The sequence below is a fragment of the Engystomops pustulosus genome, chromosome 3 (assembly GCF_040894005.1).
Source record: "Engystomops pustulosus chromosome 3, aEngPut4.maternal, whole genome shotgun sequence".
Lineage (NCBI taxonomy): Eukaryota > Metazoa > Chordata > Amphibia > Anura > Leptodactylidae > Engystomops > Engystomops pustulosus.
In genome coordinates, this window is record NC_092413.1 from 228,773,448 (window position 1) to 228,791,121 (window position 17,674).

Below are 17,674 nucleotides of genomic sequence, written 5' to 3' on the forward strand. Positions count from 1 at the left end.
GTTGTTTAAAAGACAAACGCCCTCATAAACCTATCAGAGCACCCATGGGAAACATCACAACAACCTACCCGTTTGAGATGGTGTCCATTGACTTCTTACATCTAGAACAATGTAAAGGAGGTTATGAATACATCCTTGTTGTCATGGATCATTTCACTAAGTTCGCACAGGCTTATGCAACTACTAATAAGTCTGGGAGAACTGCTGCCGAGAAAATCTTCAATGACTTTGCCCTCAAGTTTGGCTTTCCAACCAAGCTCCACCATGATCAAGGTAGAGAGTTTGAAAATCAGCTCTTTCATCACCTTGGAAGATACTGTAGAATTCAGAAATCACATACCACCCCATATCATCCAGAAGGAAATGGCCAAGTGGAAAGATTCAACAGAACTCTACTATCCATGTTGAGAACTCTTACCTTTAGAAGAGAAATCCCCCCCTCCCCATTATTGGGAAACCAAATACTAGTTGCCCCCTGAAGGGGTCAGTGAAGGTCTTTATGGTTGTGTTTAGGACTCTATAGTCCTTTGCTATTCTCTCTCTAGATGTAAATGCTCCCTGCAATAAAATGATTGTGTAATTCCTTTATTTAGCAGGAAAATATTATATTTAGCCATTCAGCAAGTTTCAGGCCTGGTAAAGGCTCGGACATTGATTAGTTTGAAGCCGGAAGAAGCGTAGAGGAGTGAAGCGGCCATGGCTCCCACACATGTGAGGTGTTGTCCTTCCTCCACCATGTCTATTGCATGTGTGTGAGTATCGTCTAATAAACTGAAGGAAGAAAATACTAAGGAGTAAGAACAATTCTCTTTGTCTACTATTGCAAGTTTTATTGATTCCAATAATGACAACAATAGAAGCCTCATTTCTCCTATCAGTGAGTTACACATTCTCCCCTGGGGCTTTTGTCTAGACTCTAAGTCTCCTACATGTCCTCTGGTCCTCACCACAGAAAGGAATTGTCCTGCTCAACCTTAGATCTGACGAAAAATTTCACACCAATCGTTGTATCAGTGGACGCCTTTATTTCATGATATCTTGTAGTTACAAGAATAGTGATCATCCATCGTTACTATTCTGCGCAGGGGATATCTTGCGTAAGGTTTTCTCCAAAGATCTGAACCTCACACAGGTGAAGATATTCAGTTTTTCCAGTTAACACGATATTGACGTATCTCCCGACCATATTGTTACACTGACACGTCCGAGTCTCTCCATCTGCGATAGAAGTCACCACCGCACACCTGTGGGAAGAAAGGGGACAGGTAAGTGTCCTCCCTACATTTATATAGGAACAGTAAAGAATGGGCTGAGCCTGGCTCATAGGAACCCTTCTAAAAATCTATGGTCGATACCTTACCATGGGGTGGACCTTACCATAACATTAGACTTTGAAGTCAGCAGAAGACTGGGAGCTGGACAAGTGAAGTATTAGTTAGGAGATATCAGGAGGAGTAAGCAGGAGGGGTCAGGAGGAGTTAGTTGGTTTTGATAGGTGTAGGAGCACGTGTTTAACTGGGGGATGGACATTGAGACAGTGAAGTCCTATAAACTGGAGTGGGAGAAAACATAAATGCACTTCCCAGGAGGGGTCAGAGCAGGCTACACCTGCTGAGGAGGTGAGGACATTCGGAGTGCGGGGGGCACTTCTTAAGACCATCCTCAAGTCTGTAGTGGCATCAGCCATCTTCTTTGGTGTAGTCTGCTGGGGAAGCAGCATCTCATCTAGGGAGAGGAGCAGACTGGACAAACTGATTAGGAAAGCCGGCTCTGTCCTGGGGGGTCCTCTGGACACAGTGCAGGTGGTGGCTGAGAGGAGGACACTGTATAAGGTGCCATATATTATGGAAAATAGCTGGGGAGCACCTTCAGTGACCGACTGCTTCACCCCAAGTGTGAGAGGGAGCGATATCGGAGGTCATTCCTCCCCTCTGCAATCAGGCTGATCAACAACAGAATTAACCTGCGCCCCCCACCTGCCTAACCATTCCCTGCAGGTCCCATCCACAGATTGAGTATCAAATTGGTTGTTTTCTTATTCTGTCTTATCTTTTTGTTCATTTATCCCTAATATTATTGTGGCATTGTTTGTCCTGTCCTCTCTGTACACTCTCTGCTATTGTAATGCTGTGAAAGGGTCTGTAGTATGTGTCCCTGGTAGATGGATGGGGCGCCCTTGATGGTGATACAGCCGTAGCAGGGACCAGACGGAGGCAACGTTGTGCATAAGAGTAACTTACAGTTCTTTATTCTACCAACGGTGACAACACGCCAAACGATTCTGTACAAATTTAGTACTGGAGTGATCTTGGAGAGGAACCTCAGGAGTTGGGTCACCAGCCTGGATACAGGGGCAGGCTGGGATGTAGCTGTGTCCAATGCTGGAAGCTGCAGCTTTAATCCTGACTATATCCAGTATCAGCCCTGAAGGTGGACTGACACTCTGTAGCTCTGTAGTGAGAGCTGGAGCATTTATCTAACAATTCACCCAAACAGAGAAACTTACATGTGAGGGGATCTAATAGAGCTGTAACCTGGAAAGTGCCAGCCTGCACCCAGGTCTATAGATGGTGGTGAGGCTGTCAGGGGGTAAGCAGAGATTGCATGGGGCTCAATTGAAAACACATTCTGGATTTATGCCAGATTTAACAATGAAACTGCTTAGTGCCTCAGTTTTATGATTATTAATTTTATATCCAGAGAAGTAACTATACATGTCCAGAAACTTTGGGAGGGCTGTTACAAGGTTGGTGGGTGTAAGCAGGACATCTGCGAACAACAAGATCTTAAATAGTTTGTCCCAAACCTGTATTACCGTGACATCTGTGGAGGATCGTACATATGCTACCAAAGCCATAGAGAAAGTGGGTAACCCTGCCGAGTACCGTTGCGGATAGGGAATTAGGTGGAATTAGCGTGGGGGAGGTTTATTGCCGCACTAGAAGTTCAGGAGAGATTTAGGGCAATAACTTGTACAATCCTGTGGATCCTTTCCTGGTTCAGGATCACCGTTATAAAGGAGCGTAACATAGCCTCAGGTATTGGAGAACCCAACATAAAGGCATTGAACAGCCTAGTCATATACGGAGTCAGGGCCTGGGGATTTCCCATTTGGGAGTTCTTTGGGGATTTCTCTTATGTCCTGATTCAGTGCGGCCAGTGAATTCGATGACAATTTAGGAAGATTATATCCGAAGAGGTATTGCTCTAAGGCTACTGTTCCGCCTGGGAATTCGAGGGATGGCAGGCAAGGAGGTTGTAAAGGTCATGGTAGTATTTCTCAAATATTTGCGCCATCTTCTCAGTTATGGCTAAGAGCGTATGGGTTCTGTTTCCATACTCGTAGAAACGTTGGCGGGTCTATTTCCCGTAGTTGGGCATTGAGGGCAAGGAACTTTTGTAAGAGACGGGTAGGCCACCAATTTGCTTTCTAAAGCTTTCAGCTCTCAAGCACTTTGTTGCCTCACTGTTCTCACAGCCCTTTTTTATACGCAGCTTGAGAGATAGCTTGACCACAGGAGACCACCTTATGTGCTTCCCACAGATTAGTGATTGGATTGGATTTGTGAACCAATTTATTCATCATCCCCGATGCTTCTTTTATTGCTGTGTGCAGACTCTCTGTGCACTCTGAATGAGAAACAGGATGTTGTGTGGATATGCAAAGTGCAGCATGTGAATAACAAGGAAAGGCTGAGGCTCTCACAGGAGGCGAAGACACCGGTAAATGTACATTCAGAGACGTGTCTAAAGGAACAGATTTATTGAAAAGTGGCCAACCCCTTTAAGTTCAGCCTGTGATTCTCCTCAGCCCATGGTCAACATTCCCTCTGAGCTTCCTGATACTACCGAGAGCGATTGGACTGTGGCACCTGAAGTTTCTAATTCCCCAGTATCTTCTCTCTCCTGGAGACCCATGAATCCTCAAATTCCTGAATTTGTGCCTAAATTTGTATCTGCGGATGATCCATGTTCTAGCTCTCCAACACCAACAGCACCATCACTCCCTATGACAGACAATCCTAGTTTAGGGCAAGGACATACTAGTTTACCTCAGAGAGAGGTACGGAGAGGAGAGAGAATTAGACACCCACTACCTATTCTGACATACGATAGTCCGGGGACCCCAGTTTGACTACTATGTGGGTGGGTGCAGTGTCCACTTTGGTCAATATGTTAACCATTTTCGTTCCTGTTGGCCTGTATACGTTATAACCTGTTGTGTTTCTGTAAATAATAAAAATACTGTATTGTTAATTCTTATTGGTAATGTTGATGCTATACCATGATTTTATGTTTTCTTTCACATGACTTTCGTCGGACTGTTCATGGTTTTTCGGGATTCGCTTCGCTGGGACAGAGATTTAGCAGGGGATTGTGTCGCACGAGATCGGATTTTGGCGCAGTGGCGCCGGCTTTCATGCGAAAGAAGTCAGGGATTGTGCCGCCGGACGATTCGACTGATTCCGACTGAGCGTGGGATTTAAGATTAAAATTGGATCGCAACCAATGCACTTACATGTACCGGGGAAAAAGAAGGTGAACTCTGGCGGACCTGAGCGGGGAAGCGACACATGCAGGATATCGGGTATCAGGATATTAGTGACTCCCCGCACAGCACATTATACACGGACAATGCACTTACATGCACCAGGAAGAAGAAGGTGAACTCTGGGGACCTGAGTGGGGAAGCGACACATGCAGGATATCGGGCGCAGGATATTAGTGACTCCCCGCACAACGCATTATACACGGACAATGCACTTACATGCACCAGGAAGTAGAAGGTGAACTCCAGGGACCTGAGCGGGGAAGCGACACATGCAGGATATCGGGTGCAGGATCTTAGTGACTCCCTGCACAGCGCATTACACACGGACAATGCACTTACATGCACCAGGAAGAAGGTGAACTCCAGGGACCTGAGTGGGGAAGCAACACATGCAGGATATCGGGCGCAGGATCTTAGTGACTCCCTGCACAGCGCATTACACACGGACAATGCACTTACATGCACCAGGAAGAAGGTGAACTCCAGGGACCTGAGTGGGGAAGCGACACATGCAGGATATCGGGCGCAGGATATTAGTGACTCCCCGCACAACGCATTATACACGGACAATGCACTTTCGAGAACTCTGAGGGACCGGGTAAATGAATGTGCCCCACTGTCTGCAAAGGCAAAAACTGCACCATATTGAGGAAACGATGGAAGGGGCCATGTACTGCAAGATTTTGGCCAACAAAATCCTGAGTAAGAGCATAGATGATGGGTCGGGTCTGGGTCTTCCAACATAACAATGGCACACAGGTCAAGGAAACTAAAGAGCGGCTCCGTAAGACGCATTTCTAGTGGAGTGGCCTTAACATTATCCAGACTAGAACCTAATCCAAAGTCATGGAGGAAGCTAAAAATCGATGTTGCCAAACCACAGAGCCAAGACCTGAAATATTTTGGGGAGATCTGTGTGGAGGAGGGGGCCAGAGTTCCTGTTGGAGTGGAAAGTACAAGGACTACTTTCTGGACCTAATATTAAGTTTTGTTTTTGTTTCAAATACTTAGTTCAAACAATAAAAAAAGAATTATTTAAAATTCATACAATGAGATTTTCTTGATTTATTTTTCGGTTCTGTCTCTCACAGTTGTAGTGCACCTGCGGTAAGAACTATTGAGTGGGAACAACTTCCTAATTGATAAGTCTGTCAAATTTATATTTGTACAGTCAGTAAACGCAGATAATAGAGATATACACTCACCGGCCACTTTATTAGGTACACCATGCTAGTAACGGGTTGGACCCCCTTTTGCCTTCAGAACTGCCTCAATTCTTCATGGCATAGATTCACCAAGGTGCTGGAAGCATTCCTCAGAGATTTTGGTCCATTTTGATATGATGGCATCACACAGTTGCCGCAGATTTGTCGGCTGTACATCCATGATGCGAATCTCCCGTTCCACCACATCCCAAAGATGCTCTATTGGATTGAGATCTGGTGACTGTGGAGGCCATTTGTGTCCAGTGACCTCATTGTCATGTTCAAGAAACCAGTCTGAGATGATTCCAGCTTTATGACATGGCGCATTATCCTGCTGAAAGTAGCCATCAGATGTTACAGGGTACATTGTGCTCATAAAGGGATGGACATGGTCAGCAACAATACTCAGGTAGGCTGTGGCGTTGTACCAAGGGGCCCAAAGAGTGCCAAGAAAATATTCCCCACACCATGACACCACCACCACCAGCCTGAGCCGCTGATACAAGGCAGGATGGATCCATGCTTTCATGTTGTTGACGCCAAATTCTGACCCTACCATCCGAATGTCGCAGCCGAAATCGTGACTCATCAGACCAGGCAACGTTTTTCCAATCTTCTACTGTCCAATTTCGATGAGCTTGTGCAAATTGTAGCCTCAGTTTCCTGTTCTTAGCTGAAAGGAGTGGCATCCGGTGTGGTCTTCTGCTGCTGTAGCCCATCTGCCTCAAAGTTTGACGTACTGTGCGTTCAGAGATGCTCTTCTGCCTACCTTGGTTGTAATGGGTGGCGATTGGAGTCACTGTTGCCTTTCTATCAGCTCGAACCAGTCTGCCCATTCTCCTCTGACCTCTGGCATCAACAAGGCATTTCCGCCCACAGAACTGCCGCTCACTGGATGTTTTTCCTTTTTCGGACCATTCTCTGTAAACCCTAGAGATGGTTGTGCGTGAAAATCCCAGTAGATCAGCAGTTTCTGAAATACTCAGACCAGCCCTTCTGCCACCAACAACCATGCCACGTTCACGTTACATGCCTAAATGCACTGAGTTGCCGCCATGTGATTGGCTGATTAGAAATTAAGTGTTAACGAGCAGTTGGACAGGTGTACCTAATAAAGTGGCCGGTGAGTGTATATAGGAGAAATAAGTAGCATACTGTCAGAAGGTGCACTTTCAAGTTGAGGAAAAATTCAGGTCATTGGGTGCAAGTGCGAATAGTGTAAAGATCATTACAGTAGTACAAAAAAACCCAAAAGGTAGTGTCATGCACTAGGGGTAGTGGACCCACTGCACCACCGCAGACGATGACGTAAGGCAACATCTGGGAGTGGAGTTTAAGTGGTGTCCGGTTTTCACCAGAGCCTGCCGCAAAGCAGGTTGGACTTGTTTGTGGTGGCAGCCAAGGCGAAGTACAGAATCGTAAGGCAAGCTTAAGGTCTGGGACAGGCAGGAGGTTGAGACAGGCAGCACAGGATCAGAGTCGGGGACGTAGTGCTAGGTCAGGGCAGACAGGAAGGGATCAAAAACCGGGGTCACAACAAGAAATCGCAGAGGAAACACAGGGCATCAGGGATAAGCTTTCCCAATGGCTATACGGCACAAAGATCCAGCGGGGTGTGAATGGAGAGGCTGGATTATAAGGGATTTTGGGAATGGCCAATCAATGGGGCGCTGGCCCTTTAAATCTTTGGGAGCCAGCGCGCAAAGGCCCTAGGAGAATGGGACATGCGCGCATGAGCGCCGGGACAGGTAAGTGAGATTGCAGCTGCACTAGCGCACGGAGAGGAGCACAGGGGAGCCCGCGACCCGAGACATGGGTCACGGGAGCACCTGTGACAGGTAACAGCAAAAGATCTGTAAAAAGATGTGTGTTTCGTTACGTAATGTATCTTGGGTCTGGTGCGTCCAGTGAGCAAAACTACGCTAAAACTAAGTGCCCACCCCTTCCACCAACCCCTTCATGCCCAAATTATCGATTATTTCACTGATGTTATGTCAGAAAACATTTAGAGGGGTATTTATCATTGGTTTTCCTGGGCTTTTTGGCATAAAATATATCAAAGTAGTCACATTGAGGTTTTTTGAGCTTTTCACTGCAAAAAAGTCTCACAGGGCTATATACACCTCTGGTGTAAACAGATGGAACATCCCTGCCAATGTGCATGGCAGAAGAGTTGCGAATAAGCCTTATTTTACTACCCAGGATATATAGAGGTAATTGAGCACGGTAGATTCTGCCTGGATAGGCAAGGGCTAAGAATGTTAATGTTATCATCCAATGATGTTCCACTATTGTAACTGGAGTGTGATTGGAGAAGGAGACCACGTGACTAGGGTGTAACTAAACCCTTAGTCAAGGGAGGAGTTAGCTCTTGGATCCAGCTTCTGACAGAGAAGCATCTCACCGAGCACATGCTCTGCTCACAGGCCTCCTAGGCCTCAGCTCCCACTATAGTGCTACAGAGGGTTAGCCAACCTTCAGGGCTAACACTGAACCGTCACAGGACAAAGCTGCAGCTTCCATCATTGGACACAGCTACATCCCAGCCTGCCCCTGAATCCAGGCTGGTGAGACAACTCCTGTGGTTCCTCTCCACAATCACTCCAGTACTGCACTTGTACAGAATCGTTTGGCGTGTTGTCACCGTTGGTTGAATAAAGAACTGTAAGTTACCTTTATGCACAACATTGCCTCCGTCTGGTCCCTGCTACAGCTGTATCACCACCAAGGACGCCCCATCCATATACCAGGTACACATACTACAGACTCTAAGGGCTGCCCCAGGGAGAACCAGTACCACAGCCTCTCCCTCATCATTCCTTGCACACACCACCTGCTCTAGACCTGCCAGGCTACAGGACAGCCCTCCGGTCCCCATACCAAACACCGTGATACTAGCGTGCCTAGGCCGGTATTCCGGGGCACCAGCTGTCTCCAGGCCCCAAGAAAAGTATAGGCCCCCGTGGGGGATGTTGCACATAGAACTTCTGCTAGTGCAACAACATTCAAAGCCAGAGGCATGACTTGAGACTTTTGAGAAAAGTTTCATAAAAAGTCTCATAGCTACGCCTGTCTCCTGCTGGTCTATGTGTAGAGATTTGTATGCATTTTGAGACTTTTGGGTAAATTTTTGAAATAAAAATCCTACACAGAAAATAGACCATAGGAACATTTTTTAAAGGACCAAAGCCATTTTAATGACTCTCATTGGCAGCGGAGCTCCAAAAATAGACATATAACTGTCCAAGGAGCTGCCTAATGATACATAACCCTCATAGAGCATATTCTCATCACATATACAAAAACATATATTTAGAGTATAGGTCAGGCCCCCTTACACTCGGGGTCCCGTAAAAGCTGTATGGCTCATACCACTGTACTTACACCACCGACAGCACTGTACTGAGCTACACTTTATTCAAGGACCACGGGAGCAGCATTGGTTTGTACCAAGTGATTCCAAAATAAGTTGATTCGAGTTTGGTGCTGGAAATTGGCGGATTCCTACCAAAACTACAAACTGACAAATAGATTCCTTCATCTCTAGTCAACATTCGGCAAAAGTAATATTCAGAAATTTGGTGTAAAATAAAGGGGATCTAAAGATTATTAAGTACAAAGTTTCACTTATTTCTTACCTCCAGCACAATGGATATTACTCAGTGGGGGACATTTATTATGCCTTGGATGCTGGGTTTTGGGCAAAAAAAGTGTGGAAAAAGCTAAAGGTCCTGGTACAAAGCCGTGAATTGAAACTTTTTGTTGATTTCTCAACCCACTTTCTCTGAAGGATGATGAGCCGACCTTAATAAATCCCCCCCCCCCCAATGTGCTCAGTGTAAATCTGTGTATTTTAGGGCTGAGACTCACCTTGGGTTATTGTTCCCATTGTTGGCCAATGAGTCTCCGATCCGGATTTCTGCGCCGTTAGTCCTGTTCCCGTAGTCTCCTCTATTAGTGATGCTTATGCTGACAATTCTGGAAGTCCTCAGCAGGTCCACCCTATACCAGGCCGGAGAATCCAGGCCAGTGTGGAAGCATGATCCATGAAAATAGACGGAGTCCGTGTTTCCATCTATTCCATTCATTGCCATTCCTAAAAAGCTCTGATGATTATCAGGATCCATCCAAATAGATGACATAGTAGCTCGACCTTCCAGTGCGAGATTATTGTCTGTCAATAAAACAAAAAGGAAAAGTGGTGACATCATCAGTTATACACAACGATGGATGCACAGACCGGAACATTATCAGGTTTGTCGTATGGATGACTGTATCTTAGCTATATTGTCAGGCTTCAAGGTTGTGGATCCTCTGGACCACTGCGGATGATGACACAAGCCACTACCTGGGACCGGAGTCTAAGTGGTACCCGGTTTTCACCAGAGCCCGCCGCAAATCAGGATGGTCTTGCTGCGGCTTGGTACCACCAGGTCATTCCACAGGCGTGACTTGTCCGCAGTGGCAGCCAAGGTCGAGTTACAGAAACGGCAGGCAATCTCGTAGTCGGGGACAGGCAGGCGGTCAGGATGGGCAGCACAGGATCGGAGTCAGAGACGTAGCAATAGGTCAAGGCACAGGATCACAGGAAGAGGAAGGATTAAATAGATTACCTGGAATGGCCAGCGCCAATTAATGGCGCACTGGCCCTTTAAATCTGCAGAAGCCGGAGGGTGCGCGCCCTAGGAGTCAGGGACACGCGTGCATGGCCAAAGATGGAGCAGCAGCGGAGCGCAGGAGCCGGGTCTGTGAGTCGCGCCTGCGACACGTTGGTGGGGGGGGGCACGGGTGAGCCCACGACCCGCGATATGGGTCGCGGGACCACCCATGACAGTACCCCCCCCCCCCCTTGGCCTCCCCCTCTTACTGGGCTGAAGGAATTTCTGCAAGAGGTTCTGGTCCAGGATATTGTCCTCGGGTTCCCAAGATCTCTCCTCCGGCCCGAACCCCTTCCAGTCAACCAAGAAGAACCGCTTACCCCTCACTGTCTTTATATCCAGGATTTCCTTAACCTCATAGATGTCAGAGGAGTCGGCCACAGGAGCAGGAGGGGAAAGTTGTCGGGAGAAGAGGTTCAAGATGACAGGCTTGAGAAGAGAGACATGGAAGGAGTTCGGGATGCGCATGGTGGGAGGAAGGCGCAGCTTGTAGGAGAGTGGATTGATGTGATTCAGCACCTCGAAGGGACCCAGGAAACGAGGACCAAGCTTGTAGCCTGGAATCTTAAGTCGGACATACTTGGAGGACAACCAGACTTTGTCACCAGGATTGAAGACAGGGGGAGAGCTGCGTCTTTTATCGGCCTGAGACTTGGTTCGAGCCGAAGCCTGTAGTAATGAAAGACGAGTCTGTTTCCAAATGGTCTTAAAGTCTCGTACCAATTCCTCAACAGCAGGGACTTCCAATGGCACGGGCATGGGTAGAGGAGGGCGGGGATGCAATCGATAATTAACAAAAAATGGGGCGGAACCCGCAGATGTAGAGTCCAAGGAGTTATAAGAGAACTCTGCCCATGGTAACAGAGTGGACTAATCGTCTTGACGGGCAGAAACAAAACGGCGTAGATAGCAGCCCAGGGTCTGATTAACTCTTTCCACTTGTCCATTAGACTGGGGGTGATAAGCGGAAGAGAAGTCCAATTTCACCAGAAGTCGGTTGCAGAGAGAACGCCAGAATTTAGAAACGAACGGAACCCCACGGTCCGAGACGATGTGCTGGGGAAGTCCATGGAGTCTGAAGATGTGATGGAAGAACTGGCTGGCAAGACGTGGAGCAGATGGTAAACCTGGCAGAGGGACAAAATGGGACATCTTCGAAAAACGGTCAGTCACCACCCAGATGACGGTATTGCCTGATGAAGGGGGTAGGTCTGTAATAAAGTCCATGGCAATATGAGTCCAAGGACAGCTGGGTATTGGCAACGGCAGGAGAAGACCAGCAGGCTTGAGATGTGACGGCTTATTCCGGGCACAGGAAGCACAGGACCCCACAAAGTCCCGAACATCCTTGGCCAGATCTGGCCACCAGTGGAACCGGGAAATGAGGGCGATAGAACGCTGCATATCAGGATGCCCAGCCACACGTGAGCAATGTACCCAAGACAGGATCCTCCTCCGTAGAGCAGGTTGTACGTATGTCTTACCAGGAGGTAGTTGACGAAGATTCACAGGCACAGCCAGTATCAGGAGGGATGACATACTGAGGAGCCGGTTCCTCCCCAATGACATCCGAGGCACGAGAAAGGGCGTCAGCCTTGATGTTCTTCTCGGCTGGGCGGAAATGAATAAGGAAATGGAACCGGGCAAAGAAGAGTGACCAGCGAGCTTGACGTGGATTGAGTCGCTGAGCAGTTTGGAGGTAGAGGAGGTTCTTGTGGTCCGTATAGATGCTGACCGGAAACCGAGCTCCCTCCAGGAGGTAATGCCACTCTTCTAAGGTGAGCTTAATTGCCAACAGTTCTCTGTCTCCTATAGAATAATTCCTCTACGCAGAGGAGAAAGTCTTGGATAAAAATCCACAGGTGACAGTCGACCTTTGGAACCCTTCTGCGTGAGCATTGCATCGGCCCCCACCGAGGATGTATCTACTTCCAGATAGAAAGGCCTCTCTGTGTCGGGATGTACCAGTACTGGGGCTGAGGCGAACTTGGACTTTAAGGTCATGAAGGCCTCCTCAGCTGACTAAGGCCAGAGTCGGGGGTTAGCACCCTTCTTGGGAGACACTGGAGACACCAGTGAGGAGAAGTGTGGGATGAACTGCCTGTAGTAATTTGCGGAGCTCAGAAACCTCTGTATAGCGCGTAGTCCTACTGCACGGGGCCACTGAAGAACCGCAGACAGCTTTACAGGATCCATCTGGAGGCCTCTGTCAGAGATGATATAACCAAGAAATGGAATACCCCGCTGATGGAATTGACACTTTTCAAGTTTGGTGTAGAGGCGATTGGCCTTTAAACGACTGAGGACTTGCCGTACGTGGACTTGGTGGGTCTCAAGGTCCGGAAAGAATACCAGGATATCGTCCAAATAGACCACAACACAGACATAAAGCAAGTCTCTAAAAATGTTGTTAACGAATTCCTGGAAGACGGCCGGTGCATTACAAAGTCCAAACGGCATTACCAGGTACTCAAAGTGTCCATCACGGGTATTAAAAGTAGTCTTCCACTCATCCCCCTGGCGAATGCGAATGAGATTGTAGGCCCTTGAAGGTCCAATTTGGAGAAGATCTTGGCTCCATGAAGACGGTCAAACAACTCCGTGATCAGCGGATAGCGGTTCTTAACTGTGACCTTGTTAAGACCGCGATAGTCTATGCAAGGACGGAGTGACCCGTCTTTCTTGGTCACGAAGAAAAAACCTGCACCAGAGAAGAGGACTTGCGTATGAATCCCTTCCGCAGGTTTTCCTTGATATAGTCAGACATGGCTGCAGTTTCAGGTACTGAGAGCGGGTACACACGACCCTGCGGCGGAGACGTACCTGGCAGCAGAGCCACAGGAAAGTCGTAGGGATGGTAAGGCGGTAACGTCTCGGCTTGCTTCTTTGAAAAGATGTCAGAAAAGTCCTGATAGCAAGCAGGCATAGCAATCAGGTCCCCACCGAAGGATCTCCCCCATCTTCCAGTCAAGAACGGGTACGTGGAGCTGCAACCATGGTAGACCCAACAGGATGGAGGACGTAGACCACGGAAGTACATAAAAAGACAAACGTTCCCTGTGCAGCACACCGACTTGTATGGACAGAGGCTTGGTGCAGTACTGGACTGGGTCAGAGAGGATTTGGCCAATGACAGACGAGATGACCATAGGCTTTTCAAGACGAACCACGGGGATGTAATGCTGGAAGACCAGGGCGGCATCCACAAAGTTCCCTGCAGAACCGGAGTCCAAGAAAGCTGAAACCTAGACCTGGGTGCGGGTACCAACACTGAGAAGAACGGGAATCATCAGATGTGGAGAAGCTTTGCTTACACCTAGGGACGCTTCTTCCAAGTAGCCTAGGTGCTGGCATTTCCCAGATGCTGGGGACGGATGGGACAAGCCCCAAGGAAGTGCTCAGGGCTGGCACAATACAGGCAAAGGTTACCATGACGTCTTCTAATACGTTCCTGAGAGGAGAGTCTGGCCCTGTCCACCTCCATAGGCTCCTCTGCAGAAGGTACTACTGGAGGCTGGAGCGGCCTGTGGAAAGTAGGTGCCAGGCGGGGAAGACGTTGTGGGCGGATTTGTGGGGTTGTTCTAGATGTAACTCTTCGGCACGCTCCCTAAATCGCACATCAATTCGGGTGGCCAAAGTGATGAGACCACTCAAGGTAGGCGGCAGGTCCCGAGCAGCCAGAGCGTCCTTAACGTGAGCAGAGAGTCCCTTTTTAAAAGCTGTGGACAGGGCCGCATCGTTCCAGGAGAGTTCCGAAGCCAGGGTACTGGATAGTGTATTCTCCCATGGAAGAGTTCCCCTAGCGTAGATTCAACAGTGCTGTCTCAGCTGAAGAGGCCCGTGCTGGTTCTTCAAAGACGGACCAGAACTCAGCCAGAAATGCCGTCAGATCAGCCGTGACAGGGTTGTCTCTGTCCCAAAGAGGGGTATCCCAGGCCAGGGCTTTCCCGGAGAGGAGGCTGATGTAGAATGCCACCTTGGATCGCTCCGTGATTAATTGAGACGACATGAATTCTATGTGCAGAGAGCACTGGGTTATAAAGCTCCTGCACATCTTAGGATTGCCATCATACTTGCCGGGCATAGACAACCGTAGCCTGGGTTCAACAGCGGGAAGGCTAGCCGGAGTAGCGGGAGCCACAGGAGCAGCCACAGGAACCTGTTGTTGTTGTTGGTTGGCTAGCAGCTGCTGCAGCATGGCAGTAACCTGTTCCAGTTGTTCGCGTTGGGCGGCAATCTCCCAGGATTGCTGGACCACAATGGAAGCCAGAGTCTGCCGGGTAGGAAGCGGAACCTCGGCGGGATCCATGGCCGGATCTTACTGTCAGGCTTCAAGGTTGTGGGTCCTCTGCACCACTGCGGACGATGACACAAGCCACTACCTGGGACCGGAGTCTAAGTGGTACCCAGTTTTCACCAGAGCCCACTGCAAAGCAGGATGGTCTTGCTGCGGCGTGGTACCACCAGGTCGTTCCACAGGCGTGACTTGTCCGCAGTGGCAGCCAAGGTCGAGGTACAGAAACGGCAGGCAATCTCGTAGTCGGGGACAGGCAGGCGGTCAGGACGGGCAGCACAGGATCGGAGTCGGAGACGTAGAAATAGGTCAAGGCAGGCGGCAAAGGAGAGAAGTCAAAGGCAGAACCAGGGTCACAACGGGAATACACAGAAACAGCACACGGCATAAACAAGCTTTCTCTAGAGCACTAAGCACAAAGATCCGGCAGGGATCACAGGAAGAGGCAGGATTAAATAGATTACCTGGAAAGGCCAGCGACTAGGAGTCGGGGACGCGCGCATGGCCGAAGATGATGGAGCAGCCGCGGCGGGGAGCGCAGAAGCCGGAGCAGGAGCCGGGGTCCGTGAGTCACGCCTGCGGCGCGCTGGCGGGGGGTGAGAGGCACGGGTGAGCCCGCGACCTGCGATATGGGTTGCGGGACCACCCTTGACATATATGAATGGGTATTATATATGAATTGATAATCGTGGCGATCCATTATTACCTTTGGAATTTTGGTATAATGCAACACCTGGGTGGGTAATGTGAAAAATTGATTACTTAGACTTTTGCTTACTTGTCTTCTGCAAAAATGTTTGGGTATGCATTTGAATACCGGAGACCATCCCCACATCTCTGTTGCTGTGGATTTTAGTTTATGTTTTTAATAGAGATGAGCGAACATACTCGTCCGAGCTTGATGCTCGTTCGAGCATTAGCGTACTCGAAACTGCTCGTTGCTCGGACGAATACTTCGCCCGCTCGAGAAAATGGCAGCTCCCGCCGTTTTGCTTTTTGGTGGCCAGAAACAGAGCCTATCACAAGCCAGGAGACTCTGCACTCCACCCAGCATGACGTGGTACCCTTACACGTAGATAGCAGTGGTTGGCTGGCCAGATCAGGTGACCCTGGGATAGACTAGCCGCTGCCCGCGCTGCTCGGATCATTCTGTGTCTGGATGCCGCTAGGGAGAGAGCTGCTGCTGGTCAGGGAAAGCATTAGGGTGTTCTATTAGCTTACTGTTAGGCAGGAGTGATTCTACAAGAACCCAACAGCCCTTCTTAGGGCTACAATAACGTTATACTTTTTTTCTTTTTTTATTTGCAGCTAGTACCATATTGTGAGGAATTTGCAGGGGGACTTGCTACCGTTGTGTTTAGCTCTTAGTGACACACATATCCACCTCAAACACCAAAGTGGGAAAATTTATTAGGGGTTTGATTTCAATTAGGCACAGTCTGCCATTTACTTTTTATTTTACGTTTATTTTTTTCATAACTCAGCGTCATCTCATCAGTGTGCTTTCATACTTGGCTAGAAAATAGCCATAGGAGAATCTAAACGGCTTACTTACGCCTACAATAGCGTTATATATATTTTATTTCTGGTTGATCTGCTGGTGGCTGTCCTTGCTGCAGTGCATCTACTAGCAAATTGTGAGGAATTTGTAGTGAGACTTGCGACCGCTGTGTTTAGCGCTTAGTGACGCACATATCCATCGCAAAGACCAAAGTGGGAAAATTTATTAGGGGTTTGATTTCAATTAGGCACAGTCTGCCAGTTTCTTTTTATTTTACGTTTATTTTTTTAATAACTCAGTGTCATCTCATCTGGCATAGCAGTGTGCTTTCATACTTGGCTAGAAAATAGCCATAGCAATAGGATAGCATCGTTTGGTTTTAAAAACTAAAAAACACAAAAAAAAAAAAAAAAAAAAAAAAAAAAAGTTTAAAAAAAATTAAAGTTATAACTTTCATTTTCAAAATGTTTAACCCGAGGGCTAGGGGTAGAGGACGAGGGCGGGGACGTGGGCGTCCAACTACTGCAGGGGTCATAGGCCGTGGTCCTGGGCGGGGTGAGACACCACCTGCTGATGAGGGAGCAGGGGAACGCCGCAGAGCTACACTCCCTAGGTTCATGTCTGAAGTTACTGGGACTCGTGGTAGAGCACTGTTGAGGCCAGAACAGTGCGAACAGGTGATGTCGTGGATTGCCGACAATGCTTCGAGCAATTTGTCCACCAGTCAGTCTTCCACGCAGTCCACCCATGTCACCGAAATCGGCACTCCTCCAGCTCCTGCACCTCAGACTCCTCCCCCCCAGTATGCCCCCTCCCAGGAAAATTTGGCATTTGAACCGGCATACTCTGAGGAACTGTTTTCTGGACCCTTCCCACAGTCACAAACCACTTGTCCGGTTGCTGCTGAGCAATTTTCCGATGCCCAGGTTTTCCACCAGTCGCAGTCTGTGGGTGATGATGACCTTCTTGACGTAGTGGAAGAAGTGTGTAAAGAGGTGTCCGACGATGAGGAGACACGGTTGTCAGACAGTGGTGAAGTTGTTGTCAGGGCAGGAAGTCCGAGGGGGGAGCAGACTGAGGGATCGGAGGATGATGAGGTGACAGACCCAAGCTGGGTTGAGAGGCCGGGTGAACACAGTGCTTCTGAGACGGAGGAGAGTCCTCGACCAGAACAGGTTGGAAGAGGCAGTGGTGGGGCCAGACGGAGAGGCAGGGCCAGAGCAGGTGCATCAGCGCCAAATGTGTCACGTAGTGAAGCTCCCGTGGCGAGGGCTCCCGCAGCGAGGGCTAGATTTTCAGAAGTCTAGAGGTTCTTTAAGGAAACACCGGATGACCGACGGACTGTGGTGTGCAACCTTTGCCAAACCAGGATCAGCAGGGGTTCCACCACTACTAGCTTAACTACCACCAGTATGCGCAGGCATATGAATGCTAAACACCCCACTCAGTGGCACCAAGCCCGTT

The 17,674-nt window shown here is 48.7% G+C and overlaps 1 protein-coding gene across 2 annotated transcripts in view; it reads right to left on the bottom strand.

The window, feature by feature from the left end:
• Window positions 1-996: 996 nt before the first annotated feature.
• The window catches only part of LOC140122766 (fucolectin-like), a 40,321-nt gene continuing 23,643 nt past the window's right edge, over window positions 997-17,674 (bottom strand). The window contains exons 4-5 of one of the 2 annotated variants that reach the window (XM_072143962.1): window positions 9,628-9,931; window positions 997-1,244 (exon numbers count right to left, since the gene is read on the bottom strand). In XM_072143962.1, the coding sequence (XP_072000063.1) occupies window positions 1,073-1,244; window positions 9,628-9,931 (476 nt within the window). In that variant the 3' untranslated portion in view covers window positions 997-1,072. The remainder of the gene's footprint in view (window positions 1,245-9,627; window positions 9,932-17,674) is intronic. The other variant, XM_072143963.1, reaches the window with a different exon arrangement.